This window comes from Papaver somniferum, chromosome 6, assembly GCF_003573695.1.
Source record: "Papaver somniferum cultivar HN1 chromosome 6, ASM357369v1, whole genome shotgun sequence".
Taxonomy (NCBI): domain Eukaryota; kingdom Viridiplantae; phylum Streptophyta; class Magnoliopsida; order Ranunculales; family Papaveraceae; genus Papaver; species Papaver somniferum.
Window position 1 is genome coordinate 134,020,703 of NC_039363.1, and position 20,561 is coordinate 134,041,263.

The 20,561-nt window shown below is 38.5% G+C and overlaps 1 protein-coding gene and 1 pseudogene across 1 annotated transcript; both read right to left on the bottom strand.

Moving 5' to 3' along the window:
- Positions 1-4,673: 4,673 nt before the first annotated feature.
- LOC113291518 lies at positions 4,674-8,983 on the bottom strand (annotated as a pseudogene).
- Positions 8,984-17,032: 8,049 nt separating this feature from the next.
- Positions 17,033-20,276, bottom strand: LOC113286215. Its single transcript, XM_026534895.1, has 2 exons — positions 17,720-20,276; positions 17,033-17,531 (listed from the first exon to the last, which is right to left on the bottom strand). Exons 1-2 carry the CDS (start codon positions 19,015-19,017, stop codon positions 17,483-17,485), a joined length of 1,347 nt encoding a protein of 448 aa, XP_026390680.1. The 5' UTR covers positions 19,018-20,276; the 3' UTR covers positions 17,033-17,482.
- Positions 20,277-20,561: the final 285 nt, after the last annotated feature.

Below are 20,561 nucleotides of genomic sequence, written 5' to 3' on the forward strand. Positions count from 1 at the left end.
GTTTCCAACTAAACTCGTCAACAATAATAATGAACGTAGCTAAAGCAAAAAGCTTTCAACACATATTTCGAGAAATATATAGGCGAGTTAAATTCAACTTGAAATATCAAATGTGTATAATATAAAAGTCTATATAACTATACGACTTAGTTTCATTAGGAGATAGAATATAATAGACTTCTGAGTGATAGATAAGTTTTAGTCTACACATACCTTTTGTTGATGAAGTTACTCCAAGCTCCCCTCAGTAGATCTTCGTCTTCAACCAATGTACGACGTGAAATCTAAAGCTCAACTACACATTCTATCCTAATCCGAGACATATCTATAAGTATACTAGAAATAAAGACTATAGTTTTGATCAACTAAACTTGACAAACGAGCTTGAGATAGCAACGGTTGCGAGTTCGACCGAGTAATGCTCTAACAACTTGCATCTGCTATTTTTAACTCTGTTTTTTCTATACCTTAATGAGAATAACTGTACGATTCTTATAACCTGTTTGCTAACTATATTTTCCCCTGCTCTTCCTTACCTGCGAATATTATATACTACGTATTATATTCCTTACAATTACCTCAGTTTTCGTTGCAGCATTTTACACAGCTGCTAAACCTGATCTCACTTATCTCAGCACCTTCTTACCAAAATCACACCCAAACCTAGTCTATATTAATCATAACACAAGAACTGCTATCTTCTTAGGTCATTCATCTTAATCTCCATTTTTATCTCCACAAAACATTTTCCTCGGGTTCATCTTCGCGCACTTTCAATTCTACCTCAAATTATCAAACCGAGCTTCGACTTGTTTGACCCCACAGTCACATTTTATAACCAACAAAACCTATTCAAATTTTACCAACATCACCACCAATACATTACCCCACCCTCTTAGTCCCTCCTCTCTTCCATTTTCATATATTCATTTATTGATAATGACTATCCTTGCTCGGAATTGCCGAGAAATAAATCACCCAATATCTGTACAACACCTAAGTGGACTAGTTTCCCTTCCCTTCACAAGCCAAGCATTGTATTTCTTTACAAAACTTTCGCAGATCATCATCATATACAGAGCCTAGAACATTCACTACAATTTCATAATCACTTTTCTGTCCCTAAAATTGGAAGAAGAGGGGGCCTTTGTCTAATGTGGGAGGATAACCTAAATATTTAAATATTACTTCATTCACAAAACTACATTCACTCATTGGTTACGCCACCTCTCCCTGAAAAACCTTGGATATCCACATGTATACATGGTCCACCACACCCTGACATACGGAGAAACTTTTGGCAAAACTTTCCGTCAATCTTCAACAACATCAACCCAGTTATACCATGAATTTTTCTAGGAGATTTCAGTGACGTTCTTGATCAATCAGAAAAAAAAGGAGGAAGACAAGTAATGTATGCTCAATCTCAACCTCTAATCACAATAATGGATCAGATGGGATTTATGGATCTAGGATTCCGAGGCGACCCATACACATAGACAAACAAACAAATAGGGCAAAAAAACATTCTAGAGAGATTAGATATAGAAATGGCAACCATCATTGGCGTACTGCAAATTCACATTTTGCAGTTACTCATCTTCCAACAATAGCATCCGACCATGCCCCAATCCTATATTACAAGGAAAAGCAATTGATTGGCAAGGAACAAAAAGTTACAAATTTGAACAATTATTGTTGTTAGTACCTGGAAATTACTTCCAGGTAAAACAAATGCACCGCCGTGGTACTTTCTGTTTAGGTTCGAAAATCAAAATTGAATAGGACAAGCCTAAACCACGATAGCCGCCGTTCCGTCCTGCTTCGATCAAGATGGAGAGGAAGATGGGTTGATGTTAGGGGAGGGAAGCAGAAAAGTTTGATAAATTGGCAATGATATTGAATTGTGTGTGTTAGGTATTGAAAACTATGAAGAATACAGATCTTTTTTGATGATAAAGCTTGCTTTGTTTTTTTGAATGGGCTAAGCGGCTTATTTATATTAGTTTAGAATACACAATGCCAATATTGTTATATTTCAATCAAATAAGCGAATTACATATTTTAGTAAACCTCTATCGGGAAAGAATTTGAATCTCTTTATCTATGATAAAGAGATGCTTGCTATTGTTTCTGCAGTTCAAAAATGATAACCATACTTACTGGGAAGACATTTCAAGATATATACGGATCATCGTAGCCTCAAGTATTTTTTGGATCAAAAATTATCATCCATGGAACAAAATAAATGGTTATCTAAACTATTACGATATGATTATGGGATTATTTTCTGTCAAGGTAAAAAACACATCGCAACTGATGCCTGTCACGTAATACAGGCTCTTTTTCATCTTTCTGTACCAATTTTCTCTGGTATTAATGGCATTATCCAAGAATGTCATAATGACACAGAATTGAGTGGTCTTATTCAACAATTAAGTGAAAATGTTAACTGTAAGCTACATTTTTCATATGCGGATGGTGTGTTACCTTATAAAGGTCGTATAGTGGTGCCACCAACTTCTACCTGGTGCACTAAACTACTTGAAGAGTTCCATTCAAATCCTATAGGAGGTAATTCTGGTTTCTTGCATACCTACAAGCATTTGTAGAAAAACTTCTATTGGAAAGGTATGAAAACTTCAGTCAAAGATTTTATTTCTCACCGTGACATCTGCCAACGTAATAAATCTGAGGCAATAGCTCCACCAGGACTGTTGAATCCTCTACCTATACCAGCTGATATATGGTTGGACATCTCAGTGGATTTTATTGATGGATTTCCACTTCTAACCAAAAATATTCCATTCCAGTGGTAGTTGATCGATTATCTTAATATGCCCATTTTATAGCTCTCACACATCTCTATTCTGCTGGTTCTGTTGCTGAGACACTTGTGCATGAAATTTTACGCCTTCATGGCATGCCAAGGAGTATTGTCAGTGATCGTGACCCTATATTTATGAGCAATTTTTGGGATGTATATTTTTCTTTGCAGAGTACCAAGTTATGTCGCATATCGCCCTCAATCTGATGGGCAAACATAGGTTACCAATAGAACTTTGGAATGTAACTTAAGATGTTTTGCTAGAACGAAACCTAGTGATTACTCCATACCAAGCAGTTTACAGGCGACCACCACCAGCTATCTCATCTTATTTATCGGGTGCTACATCTGTAAATGTTGTTGATTCTAATCTACGGGAAAATGAAGATACTTTAAGGATTCTTAAATCACATTTACAAGCTGCTCAAGTAAGAATGAAGAATTATGCTGATGCTAATCAAACTGAACGAAACTTTGAAGTAAATGACTTGGTTTTTCTTCGCTTACAACCATACAAACAAAGCACAGTTTCCACTCAAACTTACTCTAAACTTTATCCTAAGTTCTATGGACCTTTTCGTATTTTGGAGAATATTGGAGCAGTCGCTTATAGGTTGGAATTACCTACTACAAGCCGTATTGTTGACACAAATTTTCCAACTACCATTGACTATGACAAATGGGAACTGGATACAATCTTAGAGCGTAAAATGTTCAAAAGGGGGAATCATGCATGCACTAAGTGGTTGATCAAGTGGAAAGATCATTCAGCAGATGAAACTATTTGGGAAGATGCTGATGAGCTACTTCTACATTTTCCAGGTTTTGATGTTTGAGGACAAGCAATTTTTCGGGTGGGATGTTGCGGTGCCAACTCCTTAACGGAATGGCTTTCCTTATTTAGTTATGCTTTGTTTAGCTTACTTGGTTTCCTTATTTAGATGGTCTCTTGAATTCAATATTGCTTGTTAAACATGCTCAGTTAGCTATTAATACTTAGAGCTTCTCCAATGGTCATTGTGTGTGCTTCCTATGTGGCAACACAAATAAGACACCCCAATCTGTTTTTCCTTAAAATTAAGGAGAAAAAAGAATCCATCTCCAACGGTATTGCATGTAACCTCTTTATTTAATTAGTATAATTTTTATCTTCCAAAATAAATATTTTGCTAAAGTTAAAGATGGTTAGTTAATATATTAAAGTCAATCCACTTAATTAAAAGCTGACTAGGATGGCAGACAATGTCAAGAGGAATGTCTAAAACTTGACATTCCTCTTGACATTGTCTACCCAAAATCATCTATACATTGGTTTAAAGCATCATAGTTGGAGAATGATTTTAGAGAAAATGGATGTGTATCCTAGGTGGATTTTGACATTTATCTCCATACACATGCCATTGGAGAAACTCTTAAATCATGAGTTTGTAAAAGCTCATTTTTCAATTAATACAAAAACTCAGTTCTCATATTTTTTCTTCATAGCAGAGGTGGCTAATCTCCAATCAAAAGGATTCTATTTTAGGGTTCAATCTAGTTTTTGTGTTCTTTTACAGTTGTTTTGGTTCTGAACACTAACAGTTCTATAGTAGGATACTTACAGGGTTAATGAAAGGATTTACTCAGGTAAAGTAATTTTCTTGCTCAAATTGATGTTGAGAGGGTTTGAAAAGTGCACTTCTGTGTTTATTGATACAGATTCCAGTTGTGGTTGTGTTTTTAAGTTTTCAGACCATCAGTGGTGGAACAGGTGGAAGAAAATGAGATCGTTTTGTTTGGATTTGATTAAAGGTCTGAAATATATTTTATAATATGCATATGAACCACCTACCAAGTACAGAAGTAGTGAAAAAGCAAACCCAACTTCATTTCGGAAAATATTTGTTCTTTATATTGTATCACCACAAAAAGAGAGCATGAATTATGCCTTTCCGAATGCAAACAGAATGACTTACCAATCACCACAGATTACGAGCTTCCTGAATCTTGATCTGATTGAGTCAACAAATTTTCAAGGATGCCTTCATGGTTCCACAAAATAAACCGTTTTAAATTTCATTAATTGCAACAAGGTTATTCATTTTCGTCCCCCTCTTATGAGTCTTCCCATCCAGCCAAGATGGTACTTGATGTCAATTAGCTGCAGTAGATAAGAGGAAATACTCAACTTTCATCACCAGTAATCTCCACAGGAGCATTGCCCGTTCTGAAATGATGGAAGCGATTGGAATCCCTCACAATGATTTCCCTCTCAGTAATTTTCGATATCAGTTTAGTAGCATTGTGACAATCCCCACAAACCCGCAAGTTTTGAAAGATCCGAATAGGAGTCTTTGGACGGGTGTTGATAATTCCATATGCAATGGCCAACCTTTTACTGTGACTTGTTAATATATGTTCCTTTTTATCGTCCTCAACATCCTGCAACACAAAACTGCAATTTGGCACATAAACCTTTTTGTTCACTTCAATTGAACTCCACCCAGGAGTCTTTCTCAATCCTCTATCTATTGCCAATGATCTTACTATGTCTACTCCATCCCGTTTTCCACTGCTTGCATACATATTTGACACCAACACATAATAGCCAACATTCTCCGGATCAATTTCAAACAACTGTTCTGAATCTACTTTACCCAATTTTTCATTTTTATGAATCTTACAAGCACCTAGAAGAGCACCCCAAACAGAAGCATCGGCTCGGATAGGCATATTCTTGGTAAACTCATAGGCAATATCCACATGCCCGGCTCGACCTAGCAAGTCAACCATGCATCCATAATGCTTCAAACTGAGCGCAATATCATATTTCTGCCGCATCAGTTGAAAACAACTCTTCCATTGTTCTACCAAACCGACATTTCTCCAAATATTTTCAGAGCAACTTCACCGTATCCGTGGATACCATGACCAAATATTATGGCATTCCAGGGAACAGAACTTCTCCTGGGCACTTGTTTGAATACCAACATTGCATCATCCAACCTCCCACACTTAATGAACAAATCTGCAAAGTTTTATTGAATTTCCGTGAACTCTCATTCCATGTTGCAAGGATCCTAAATGAGAGAAAGCTGGTAAAATGCTAACCAAGGTCCCTTGATCCGGCACAATTCCTTTCACCCTTCCATTTCACGTAAAACTTTGATTGCATCGCTAGCTAGACCCTTCTGAGTGTATCCAGTGATCAGAGTATTCCAAGATATTACATCTTTATAAGCGATCCTCTCAAAAACCTTACGTACTGAATCTATACATCACAACTTAGCATATATGTCCATAATAGCATTTTCAATGAAGCTGTCATCACACATCCAACTTCGCCTCATAATGAAACCATGAACCGACCGACTTTTATGGTCATACCCATACTGAGCCACAACAGAAGCCAAGCTTCCCAAGGTAAACACATCAGGCTGAAACTTGTTTTCCGTCATCTCCGAAAAAAGCTCGAGAGCAGAAATGGGGTCATTGTTCTGCTCATATGCAGATATTAACGAGTTCTATGACACTAAATCTCTTGCGATCATTTTCCCAAATACCTTCCTTGAGGTAACCAACTCACCTAACTTGGCATACATATTAATTAAAGCATTAGAAACAAATACATCGAATTCAATACCATGTTTAATAGCATACACATGAATCAAAATCCCCTTCAATCCTTCACCAAGTGGAGCACAAACAAGGAGTATACTCGAGACAGTTATGCTGTCCAACCGAACTCCTTCCATTCTCATCTCCTCAAATACACCCAAAGCTTCCACTGCATTCCCATTTTGACAAACCCCGATATCGTTGCATGCCAAGTAACTTTATCCCGTACCCACATTACGTCGAACACTTTACGAGCATCAGTCACAAACCCAAACTTCGATTACATATGAATCAAAGAAGCATCTATAAATAAATCTAAGCAAAACCCAAGTTTCAGAACCCGACAATGTACTTTCTTTCCATCAACTAAATCTCCACGAGCTTTTAAAACAATATTCAGGGCGAACTCTAGCCGATGATGTTATATAGCAATTAATAGCTTCACGAGAGCAGCCATTGTGTACAAAACCAGAAATCATTAAATTCCAAGCAAACACATTTTTGGTACGAATTTGCTCAAATTAAGGCGACAGTAAGAGATATCACCGAGGTATGCGTAGAGGTTTCCGAGTTCCGTGGAGAAATATATGTTTTTAGCCTCACCGGATACGAGAAGAAGCGCATGGAGACGCTTTGGCAACATGACTACTTTTGTTGCAGGAAATGAATAGTTGATTGAAATCAAATTCATAGTTAGTATTAGTTCCATTGTTTGTACCATGAGTAAAACTACCACATATTGGGCCAGAATATTGTTTTGGGCCACTATTCAGCTGCTACCAGCCTACCCATTGAAGTGGCTACCAGCAAGTCCAGTGCTCATGAAGTCAACGCCCGGTCAATAGACAAAGTCAACGCCATGTCAATGGTCAAGGTCAATGCCCGGTCAATGGTCAAAGTCAACGGCCAGTCAATGGTCAAGGTTAACACCCGGCCAATGGGCAAAGTCAACTGTCGAAGCCGAGTTGCCAGTCGCGCTTCTTGCCAGTTTTCAGCTAAGTACTCTGTCGCACTGCCAGCCAGTCTCTATCCATGTTGATAGTTGTGCTGCCAGCCATCCTCTATTGAGTCTCCATCCATGTCTGCCAGCAGGTCACACCATTTAAAGCCTGACAGTCACAGTCAACAGCAGAAAGGAGGCATGCAAGACAGATTAATGTCAGGAGGCACGCAGGGGAGATTAATGCCAGGAGGCATGCAGGGCAAGTTAATGCCATTTAAGTTTATCTCCAAATTAGGATTGAACCCAGGTATTCAACTGTATAAATATGGGCGCCCTGATAGAGAAATTGGGGAGGGAAAAAATAAAGCAGAAAACCCTAAAAGAAATCAAAAATCCATTTGTAATCACATCAATGAAAAATCTGTCCCTACGGGGATTCGCCCGTGGATGTAGGCAAAATTTGCCGAACCACGTAAAATTCGTGTCTCGCATCTTTATGCTTGTTTCATGTTTTTATCCCTGTTTTCCTCATCATCACCAAAATCATCGTGTTTAGTGCCTGGAAATATTTCTGGGTACAAACATTGGCGCTGATTAAGGGGATCTACGAGAAAAGGAATCGTGTTTTCTCGTTAAGAAAAGTAGTACAGAAAGCTCCAAAACCCTGTTCGTGAGAAAGAAGTTTGGAAGCCGTCAAAAATATCTGCAGTCTAGTTGATCATAACTGCTGCAGTCCAGTTTTGATCGCGATTACTATAGCCGTTACAGAAAATTGTTGCAGAGAAGTTCTAAAGAAACGACAACATTCCACAGAAAACCGTTGCTGAAAATTCCATGATAAAGTTGTTGCAAAAGGGCAGATAGAAAGACAACAGTTCGTAGGGACTGTTACAAAAGGTTCAGAAGCAAAGATCACAGTTCCTGAAAAGCGTTGCAAAAAGTTTCAAATGTAAAAAAAAAAGAAAAAAAAAAGAGAGCCGACGACCATGTCCAGCGGTCGTGCCAGGCGGCGTTACCCGACGGCAAGTCCCATTCACCCAAGTCAGCGGTGTTCATCACCATGTTATCTTTGTGTCATCCACCTCAAGTTTTGTCACCAACCTCAGGTTTCTGTAACACTTGATAGCTGTTCTTTTCACCCACATTAGAATAATGTCACCCACATTACATTCTTGTTCACTCACTTCAAGCACATCAGTTGCCACATCATCATATAGGCAGTGTCACGTCACAAAAATGTCCAGTCAGCAGTCAGCATGCCATGTTAGTATACTATATCAGCAGATAGATGCCACGTCATCATACCACATCAGCAATATGTCCAGTCAGCATGACACGTCAACTTGCCGCATCAACAACGAATGCCACGTCGGCAAAGTGGCCAACCAGTGGCTGACATGTCGTCACTGGTTGTCAACTCCATCACCTGTCATCTTCTCCGGCGACAGCATCAGCAGTCCGACATCAACTCCGGCGGCAAAACCCGGTGGCCAACTCCGGCGGCCTACTCCGGTGGTCCACTCGGTGGCTCCAACCGACGGCCAAACCCGACGGTCGACCCGACAGTCTCTGTCAGTCAGCAAAGATTTGTGTTTCACGACGTATATTAATCTCATGGTCCTCGGATATTTCATCTCCACTAGTTTATATGTTCGAATTTTTGCGCCCTAGCTGAGCCAAGCCGAGCTAACTCAGCCGAGTCAACTCGCCAGTTAAGCCTAACCGACCATGAAGGATAATTCATTCCTATTTGTTTGGGATTAAGGATATTTACGCCCCACTTTGTGGGCTCATCCAAGTACACCTATTTTTTGGGCTTAGTGGTCGATCTCATTTCTTTGATATCTTCTTCTTATGAGGTCCAAATTAGATGATTTTTGACTCGTTGCGAGCGTATTTCAATATCCTACATCATGAAGATAACATTTTTACATTTGAAGAAGAATATTTTTTGAGCAATTACATCATCAACATTTTTGGAGCAAGGTGCTCACCGAGCAAAGCTATTACACCAAGCCGACACCGACAACCACACCATTCTTTCAATCAGGCTGCATGCACTTTAGACGAACATCCATGTCAGAGACGTCTGCATTGAGAAGTAAGCTCACGGATGTTTCCACCAAACTACAAAGTTTCTGCAGAATTTCGGCCCAAGCCAAAGTGTAAGCTAGGCCGAAATAGACTGGACATTTCCGATCCATTCAATTTTATCTCCAGATAATTTCACTCTATCAGACCAATTGGATATGGTTCAAAGAACGATTCAGAATTCGTACCACACCAATCCAAGTAGTTCAGTTGGCATACTGTCCACATAAATCAACAGAAAATCGTCTGGCGCATCAGCACCATCTCCAGAGTCGTAATACCACATCTCATAAGGTACGAATACAATTAAATATTTTTGCATTATTTCATATAATCATGCATACTTTTGTTCACTGGGACACCTACAATGTAGCGAGCGTTTTCACATGCCAAGGAATGAGGAGATGCACACATCTCAAATCTGCGCTAATCTGGAATAGTGGGATTGGCCCCCTGCGCGAATTCCAGATAGCAGAAAAACTTTCAACCTCATTCCATGCACAAGCAAGATGCAGCAAGGAAGTGCACCCTTGTGCGAGCATTGAGCAGCATGATAATCACTATCTTCTGGGGCGAGTTGCATATCACTTCAACGTGGATGACCATCACTTGGGGGCGAGATATGTAACACCTCATAGTCAAAAGTAACTCTTTTGGGGCGAGCTGTGTAACACTCCATACGCTTGGGGGTGAGTTACGTAGCACCTAAACGTGACGCGAAATCCAGCTTCTGGAAATCGAAACAAAGGTAACCCAAACTTCTTAATCCTCTAACGAGTTACAAGATTAATAGGGGGTGAGCATACACCCTAATATTTTGATAAAAATTATCGCAAACAGAAAGATAAATAATTGTTGCAGTCTAGTTGATCGAACTGTTGTAGTCCAGTTCCTAAGCAACTGCTGCACTCAATTGGACGCAACTGATGCAGTCTAGTTTTGCTCATCAATTCTGTACTCAGTTGGACGCAACTGATATAGTCTGGTTTTATTTGTAACTATTACAATCAGGGTTATCGAACTGTTGTATTCCAGTTCCGCAGCTGCTGCTGTAGTCCAGCTGATCGAAGCTGCTGCAGTCTAGCTCTGTTTGTAGCTCCTACAGTTCAGCTGATCGCAGCTGTTGCAATGCATTTTTGATCGTAGCTGCTGCAATATATTTTTTGTTCATTGCTGCTGCAGTCCAGCTGATCGCAGCTACTACAGTGCAGTTTTTCTTGTTGTTTTTGCAGTCCAGCTGATCGCAGCTGTTGTAATCCAGCTTTTCTCTAGCTCCTGCAGTCCAGCTGATCGTAGCTGCTGTAGTGAAGTTTTGATCGTTTCTGTTGCAGTCCAACTGATCGAAGCTGCTGCAAATCAGCTTAGTTCGCAGCTCCTGCAGTCCAGCTGATCGCAGCTGTTGCAGTGCAGTTTTGCTCGTTGCTGTTGCATTCCAGCTGATCGTAGCTGCTGTAATCCAGCTTTTCTCTAGCTCCCGCAGTCCAGCTGATCGCAGCTGCTGCAATGAAGTTTTGATTGTTATTGTTGCAGTCCAGCTAATCGAAGATGCTACAAATCTGTTTAGTTCACAGCTCCTGCAGTGCAGCTGATCGCAGCTGCTGTAGTGCAGCTGACCGAAGCTGCTGCAATCCAGCAGAGTTCGTCGCTCTTGTAGTTCAGCTGATCGAAGCTTCACTCGAATTTTCTGCAGTTCATCTGATCGCAACTACTACAGTTCAGCTTTTCCCGAAGCTTTTTCAATCCAGTTTTGCTCATTATTATTGCAAAGCAGTTTTATATGGCTGTCGCAGTCCAGTTTACTGCGGTCATTACGTTCCAGTCCCGCTGCAACTGTGCATTTCAGTTTAAGTCATTGTTGTTATCCCGAAGACATATAATTGTCGATGTCAGATCCAGTTGCACATCCCAAACGGTTGGAGGTCCAGCAGCACCAAAAGTCTGTTATCATCTCAACTATTGAAGGATCTCACCAATGAATGTTGCCTTTTCATTCACAATTGCCGCGTCTCAGCCTGTAGTTGACAACAGTTTAGTATATTGGAAATTAACGTCCGTCTGGGAATTCAAGTTTCGCTTGCAAAAACAGCCGACACAGATTCCATCTCAAGCATGTTTTTAAATATTAGTGATCCAAACTATATGTCTTGATTTCTAGTTTACTTATGACTAAGCTTCGGTCTAGGATAATCATGTGTAGTTGAGCTCCAGACACCATGGCGATCATCTTATGAAAAAGAAGAACTACTCGAGGAACAAGTGGAACTTCATCCGACTAAAAGGTATGTGGAGACTTGAAATTATCTATCACTCAAAAGTCTATTCTATCTCCTACTCTTGAGACAAAGTCGTATAAGTATGATAGTTTTCATACATATACATTTGTTATTTCAAGCCGAGTTTACTCGTATCTTTTTATCGAAATATGTGTTGGTAAGCTTTCGCTTTAACTATTTTCATCTTTACCCGTGACGAAAGTCATGATGACGTTTCAATCTTGAAAGTAGCTTTGATGATGATAGTCGTGAATAACGATTGTTATAACATTATAGAAGAATGTTTCAATGATTGAAATGTAGAGTTGAGATTACCATCTACGGATATACGCATATATAGTGTGTTCGCACATTAGTGTATAAATCCATGTACCGGAGACCAAATGCGTACATATGTGTGCATGCGGTATTGGTGAAGGAGACAGGTTGGGTACGCGTACTGGCGGAAGTTTTCCAACCGAAAATTTCTACTGAGTTTGTAATTTGCAAACTAGTAAACCAGTAACCTTAGGTACGCGTACCCATGGAAGTTTTCGAACCGAAAATTTCTGTTGAGTTTGTAAACTCAAATCCGGTAGATTAGGTACGCATATCCGTACGCATACTCAAGCTGGTGATATCTCAAATCGGTAGTTCGTGAATTGATTCAAGTGGATCAAACTGATTGTTTTTCAAATGTGTCTATGAATAAAGACCTAAGCAATTGAAAAACTCTTCTACTAGTTCTTATGAGTCATTTGAACTAGTTATGAGAAAGATGAATATGAAAGTGCTTATATGGCTAACCATTGATTAACTATTTGTGAACCAACTAAGTGTACACGTTTAGGTACGGTTACTCAAACCTAAATAAATAAATTTCATTTGTGTGTGACAAGCTAAGTTTCGATCTAACGGTTGAAATATATTAGCTTGGTTGAATCAGGTTTTTCCTCTAACGATGAATATTGAATGCTTTGTTACCAAGGTAACTTAGATTGCAAACCCTGATTTGAAAACTATATAAAGGAGACATCTAGAATGTGGAAAAACTAATCCCCACACCTCCTGTGTGATACTAGTTGTTTTGTTAGAGTCGATTCTCCTTTAACCTTAGGTTTCTTCTCGAGACCCTGTAGGTTAACGACCGAAAGACTTCATTGGGATTGTGATGCCCGACAAAACTACTTTTCTTGTAGTTGAGCGATCTGATCTTGCCATTTTCTATCGCACGAGTTCAATTTAATAATTGACTTGAGATTATATCTCTGATAGGGAAAGATAAAAATAAATCACAAACATATTCGTCTCATCGTTTGTGATTCCACAATATCTTCTTTCGCCGCGTCGATTAAGATTATTGCGAGGTGATTGATAATACTAGGCTTTTCTTCGGAAATATAAGTCCGGTTTATCAATTAGTTCATGTTCACCTTGATTATCAAAAGACAAAACAAAAACTCTTGGGTAATTATGTGGGAGAGATTTATTCAACTCAATAGACTTTTCTGTGTGAGACATATTTGTCTATCAAGTCTTCAACTTTGGGTCGTAGAAACTCTTAGTTGTGGGTGAGATCATCTAAGGGAATCAAGTGCGTAGTATCCTGCTGGGATCAGAGACGTAAGGAGCGCAACTGTACCTTGAATCAGTGTGATATTGATTAGGGTTCAACTGCAGTCCAGACCGAAGTTAGTTTGTAGTAGGCTAGTGTCTGTAGCGGCTTAATACAGTATGGTGTTCAATCTGGACTAGGTCCCGGGGTTTTTCTGCATTTGCGGTTTCCTCGTTAACAAAATTTTTGGTGTCTGTGTTATTTCTATTCCGCATTATATTTTGTTATATAATTGAAATATCACAGGTTGTGCGTTGTATCGATCAATTGTGAAATCCAACCTTTGGTTGTTGATTGGAAATTGAATGATCCTTGGATATTGGTCTTTGGTACCATCTAAGTATATTATCCTTGTATTTGATAAAGACTCGCAGATTTCTATTTGCTTGAGTAAAGATCAAATCAAGTGAGAGAGATATTGACTCCTCGATATACTTTTCTCTAGATTGAGTCTGTATGTCTAGTTATTCTCTAGAAAGTATATTGGAGTTAGTCCATACAGATTGGTCATCGAAATATTGGGTGAGGTTATTATACCCCCGCATTTTCAATGTTTGTACCATGACTAAAAATACCATATATTTGGCCAGAATATTGTTTTGGGCCACTATTCAGCTGCCACTAGCCTACCCACTGAAATAGCTACCAGCAAGTCTAGTGCTCCATGAAGTCAACGTCGGTCAATGGTCAAGATCAACACCCAGTCATTGGTCAAAGTCAATACTCGGTCAATGGTCAAGGTCAACTACCGGTCAATGGTCAACTTCAGTCAATGGTCAAATTCAGCCGTCAGTCAACTGTCGAAGCCGAGTTTCCAGTCGCTTCGTACCAGTTTCCAGCTAAGTACTCTGTCACACTGCCAACCAGTCTCTATCCAAGCTGACTCTTGTGCTGCCAGCCAGCCTGCATTCAGTCTCCAGCCATGTCTGCCAGCAGGTCACACCATTCAAATCCTGACAGTCACAGTCAACAACAGAAAGGAGGCATGCAAGACAGATTAATGCCAGGAGGCATGCAAGGGAGATTAATGCCAGGAGGCATCCATGGAAGATTAATGCCAGGAGGCATGGAAGGCAAGTTAATGCCATTTAAGTTTATCTCCAGATTAGGGTTGAACCCAGGTATTCAACTGTATAAATAGGGACATCTTGATAGAGAAATTGAGGAGGGAAAAAATAGAGCAGAAAACCCCAAAAGGGATCAAAAATCCATTTGTAATCACATCAATGAAAAATCTCTCCCTACGGGGATTCGCCTGTGGATGTAAGAAAAACTCGCCGAACCACGTAAAATTCGTGTCTCTCATCTTTATGCTTGTTTCATGTTTTTATTCCTGTTTTTCTCATCATCACCAAAATCATCGTGTTTAGTGCCTGGAAATATTTCTGGGTACAAACATCCATCAACAACACTACTTGATGAAGTATATGAAAATGAGTTAAAAAATCGGATTAAAGGAATTAGCTTTGGAATTAGAACAATGTTTGATACTACCCCGAAACTTTGTTTACGCAGAAACATTAATAGAATCACAAGTTTTTCAAGGAAGAAGAAGGGGTTTAAGCAAAAACATACATAGAAGAGCAACAAGATTTGGCAGTGGACGAAAGAGATTCTTTATACTTCTTCTGAATATGGGCGAATGTTGTTTCTGGAGTGAATTTTAGAAAATGAAGCCTATATTGTTACTATATCTTTACTATTATTAAGCAAACACCTCATCTGGGACCCTTTTACTTAAGCTGCCCCATAAAAAAAAGTCAAAGGATAAATAATATGAGGTTATTTTTGCCAAATACTATACCTAAGAAAACAAAGAAAACAAAGGAAAAAAACATCAATTCAACTCGCATATTCCCAAAGCAATTCAAATTTCAAATTGCAAGTTATTTTCCCTCTCTATATCTAAGGAACTCTTTCTCTCTTATGCTCTTTCTCTCTCTCTTACCTCTCTTCCTCTTTTACATAGATTCATAACCAGGTAACATTTCAGATTCTCTTTAGTCTTTGGTTATCTCATGTATTTTGAATTGATTTTATTTTGTTGTCTCTGGGATTAGAAAATTATCATATATGTCTTTAAATTGGGATTCTATGTGTACTTAGGGATTTAATTAGGTTATCTCTATTTTGCTCCTTATTCAGGTAATCAAGGGAAAATGCCAAGGAATACCCGCTTAATTGATATTAGAAGACAAGCAAGAGAAAGAGATACATCCCCATCTTTACTATTATTAAACAAACACCTCATTTGAGACCCTTTTACTTAAACTGCCCCACAAAACAAATCAAAGGATAAATAATGTGAGGTTATTTTTGTCAAATGATATACCTAAGAAAACAAAGGAAAAAACATCAATTCAACTCGCATATTCACAGAGCAATTCAAATTTCAAATTGCAAGTTATTTTCCCTCTCTACATCTCAGGAACTTTTTCTCTCTTACCTTTCTTCCTCTTTTACATAGATTCATAGCCTAATTAAAGCCCTAAGTACACATAGAATCCCAATATTAAAGACATATATGATAAATTCTAGTGTAGCACAGATAAGGGTAACATGGATAGGTTTAAGTTTCGTCAGAAACTTAATTAAATCTGATTCAAGGATCTAGATTTAAGAGATAAAAGTTGATAAACAAATTTATAATAATAATATTGATAATAAGATGTGTCTTCTAAACAAGAAGCCATAGCCTTTAAATAGGTTTTTCAAGAACCGACTAAAAGAAAAGAAAAAGGAATTTTACCTAAACTAGGAAAGTAAAGGACTTGAAAAGCAAGTAAACTAAAGCAGACCCAAGGGATCAAAAATCATTGTTGATACAGACGAAAAGGGATCAACTATAATAGTTGATACGACAAAGGAAGATGTCCTACATCAGTCCCCCCTTCTTGAAAGAAACTCTCCCTCGAGTTAGCTGATAAGAAGAACTTCATTCTCTCCATATATTGCTCTAGACTTCAAGATGTCATCAAAGAATATGATTTCTTTTCCTCCATGAAAAATGTAGATATCACGTTTACCGGCTTACCACGATCAAACACAAAATTCGTAGCTCTAGAGATCATAAACCGAAACATCCAAGAAATGTGTCTCAAAGCATGATAACAATTGTGTTTAAGTCTCCCACGATCAAAGACAAAAGTCACGTCACTAGTATTGGTAAAAACCATGCCAGCAACGACTTCCACGAGTATAATATGCATGTATTCCAACTTCTGAGCTACATCTTTGAAAGTGTATTCGATTAACTCAGTCCTTCTCTGGTCCAAAAATATCTACTTGACTTCAATATCAACATTTCTGTTAGGAAATAGAATCCACCAACCAAATATTCTATCCTCTACATAACGTCTGGCGTCAATTGTATAATCCAATAGTGCTCCAATCGACAATGATGTAACAGGCGGAGAAATGAATGTGATAATCGTTTCAACCACGTTAGTAGTAATTAATGGCAACTGCAAGATGAAACTTAGCTTATATAAAGACAACTCTCTTTATTGATGTTTAGAAAATCACTCAAAACTAAACACAAGCTCTAATCTTGCTCATATGATCAACCACAACTTTGGTGATCATATATATATATAGAACTATGAATTCCTTTTCCTAGTCCTATTACCTTATTACATGTCTTTCCTTTTCTTAGAACTAGATGACTTCTAATTCCCTTAGGATTACATCAATTTCCTAATCTTGTCCTAACCAGCTTGTTAGTGACTTCTATGTTGAAGTTTAACCAACAGTAATTACTGATTTTCTTTCTCCTCCTATGCGGTTTACCCCAAACTTTTCCTTGTCTAGAAGACTGTCCAGCTTATCATTTGTTCGTGCTGATTTGCCACGATCAAAGACAACAACCACAGTTTTAATTCTCAGTAGTTTAATAGTGGACCATACGAGGGAATGTTGCTTTGAAGTAGTATTAATACTTGGAGCACGAATCATGCAGGTGTGTTGCTTCCAGGAGACACGTCCTGTCCAAGTAAGCTCCCATTCGTGAAGAATGACCATAGTCTGTTCAATATTTTCATGTAGAAATACAAAATCCTTCACGTGCTTCATGTCCAACTCGCGCAAGCTTATTATGTATGAAGACTCGATACGAGCACACTCTATACCTCCAAAACCACTCAAGTCATCAACGACACCTAAATCAGACAACAGTTTTCCTCTCTCGTAGTAGTTTTCAAAGTTAATCTGGAAATGTGAAATTGAGTAGAGCTGCTTGATTGCTTGCAAACTTAGAAAACAGAAAACCACTTAACTGTGACTTCTCCTTACGGTCTTCAAGACTGACCACCATGAGCCTTTCTTGAACTTTCAATAGTAAAATTAACAGATTACTTGAAGAAAATTGAACGGAAGAATATGGAGCATTCACATACCTTTGTCCGTAATCTGTGTTATCACCTGTCCCATGTATAGCATAGAGTTCCGAAACAGAGGAAGTTGAGGGAGTTATAAATGTTCTCCGTTCATTGAGTTCCATAAGAGCTTTATGAACTGCAGATGTGCTAGAGAAATCTTTTAAGTTGTGAGCATCATATTTCAATATAGCATCAGTTTCCATAACACTGACCAGCGTTAACTTGGAGTCCTTCTCGTCCAACGACTTGACAAATTTTCTGTCTTCTGGGATTACATCTAGGTGTAAACTTGACAACAATTCATGTTGCTTATCGTCATCCTGAATGCTAGGCGGAGCGTTGATCCCAGTGTGACTAAAATGTAAGCAAATAGTATAAAAGCTTAATAAACCAGGCATTAGAGAATAGTGCACTAAATGGAGCTGATCAGTTTTTCTAAACTGACGAAAGTTGTGATAGACACATGAACTATGCCGTGCAAATTCTCTTCCGTCCACAGTTTGCTCTGCATAATTATCTCTAAAACTCCATTCATGAACATCCGTAGTATGAGGAAAAAATGTAGACTTAATGAAGTAGCCATTGTTTCTAAGCCTTTCTCCACCAGTTGTAAGATTAGCACTGTCGTCAAAACCACTATCGAGTACAATAAATAAAAAATTTCCTCCAGGCTCCCAAGTAACGTGCGTAACATTGATATTTGCTGGCAATCCAAGTATCGTTTGTCTAGTGGAAGTTGAGCCTTTGAATGCTACCTCGTAGATGTCCCGTGTCTCGAGCTTTCGAATTTCATCAAACCCTTCAATCCAAGCAAGAAAAACTCTATAAATATTTTTGCTATATCCTGTCCAAAGTGTAGAATAGATTACAGAATGCATGTCCACCAGGTTTCCACGACCATTGTTGGTTTCCACCCGCAAATTCGTGTAACTTGTCTTCCAAGTTTGGTATGTACACAGCAACTCCAGGAAAGTATACCAAATTTTGGTCACGAAGAAGAGTAGAATTGTTGTAGCGCCCACTAGGATTGACGAAGAGAACTCGAAGAACGCGAAAAATATTGGAAAGTATTCCTTCAAGAAATCACCAGTTCGAATAGTCACAAACCCTTGATCAACACAATAATTATTACTTGCTTCTACGGCTTCTACACCAGATAATGTCATATTTCCAAGAGGAAAATGATAATTTCCAACACGAGACATGGTGTTCTCGCAGTGGTGGTAGGTAACTAAGATCACCAACTTCAGTAGCAACAAAGTGATAATCGTCATGACTTCTGTAAGACATAAATCATATGCTTCACTAGAGTACATGGAAAGAAAAGTTACTGCAAGACGACACCTTAATGTTTAGAAGTGGTAACCAAATATCATGTTTCTGCCTTCTCTTGTAGCCTGTGATATTTGCAGGATAATTCCCAAGGGTGTAATCACGAAAGTGGTTTATGTCACGAACCTCAAGAGTTAATACATTTATGCCATCACCTTCAAATATTTCTTCTATCTTCACATAAAACCACGTTTCTGTTGATTCTGAATCAAATTTCTTAATGTCGATAACCAAAAATTTGGTCTCAACAAGCGACTGCTCAAACACAAACCGCAGAAGTTTATCCATCTATCCGGCGAATCCAGGAAACTCAGCAACATCTATCCCGTGATTGAAAATAGAATTTACTGTCATTAGAAAATATAATGGTTCAAAGCACAGATGCAAACGTCTCACATGCAGATCCATTAAAATCTTAAGCAACATAATTCTCTCGCAGTTACAGTTCACCAAAACCAACTTGGTGTCAGTACTGTATCCATCAGTTTGTGTCAATAATCCAGGCTCGAACAAAGATGAATGAGAGTCATATGAAACTTTAGAAAGTAGATTTACAGCTGCGCCTTCTCGTACCTCTTGTAGTTGGAATAACACGAGAACGTTCATGCAAACATTAACGTCTTCATAATCTTTTTCCAACGTTACTCTCGTTGTGTTTAAGAAATTCCTACCACGAATTCTTCCGGAGTAAATCTCTGTCGTCGGATATACCACAAAAAAAATTCACTGGAGTTAACTCAACATGAAATCCGATTGGAAAATCTTTAGGCAAACCAGTAAGAAACAACGAACTTCTGAATCCCAGGTCTTCAACTACAGGTGAAAGATATGTATTTCTCCACCCAATTCTTGTTGGTGTAGACCATCACACAAACGTTTCTTCAAAGGGAATATCAACACTTGGATATGCATCAAGTTTTGAAGAATTATGTAAAACTTCCTTCAATTGATTCTCTTCATCTTTTGCGAAGTTTCTTTTGTATTCTCCTTACCAACTCATGTGTCCGGAAAAGTTAGAGAACCATTAGAAAACGATAACTCCTCTTGAGTTGATAACGTATTATTAAATTCCTATGAATCATGCGAAACCTTGAGCTGATTTTCTTTAGGAAGAAAAAGATTCTCTTGGTCTTCTTCGCTCCTTTCAGAAGTAGCCTTTATAATAAGAACTGGTTCAAACGGAACCTCATTGAACCGTCTAAAACATTCCACAAAATCTTCAAATTGTGCTCTTGTAATTGGTTTATCAATAATAACTTGAGAAACAAGCGAATTTTTTTCTATCTGATTTTCTTCTTCTTCGTCAGGAATAGATGTAGACGAAACATCTTTAACATTATGTGATTCCTTCTCTTCGTCGACCAGATTTTCTTGACCAACTAATGAAGTCGAAATATCTCCAGCATCCATGTGTCAACAAACTAATGAGTCAACAAACTCCCGTGATTCATGTGAAACCGTGAGTTGATTTTCGTCATCTTTTGGAGAAACAACGTTCTCAGCAACCGATTGAGAAGGAGTTTTAACC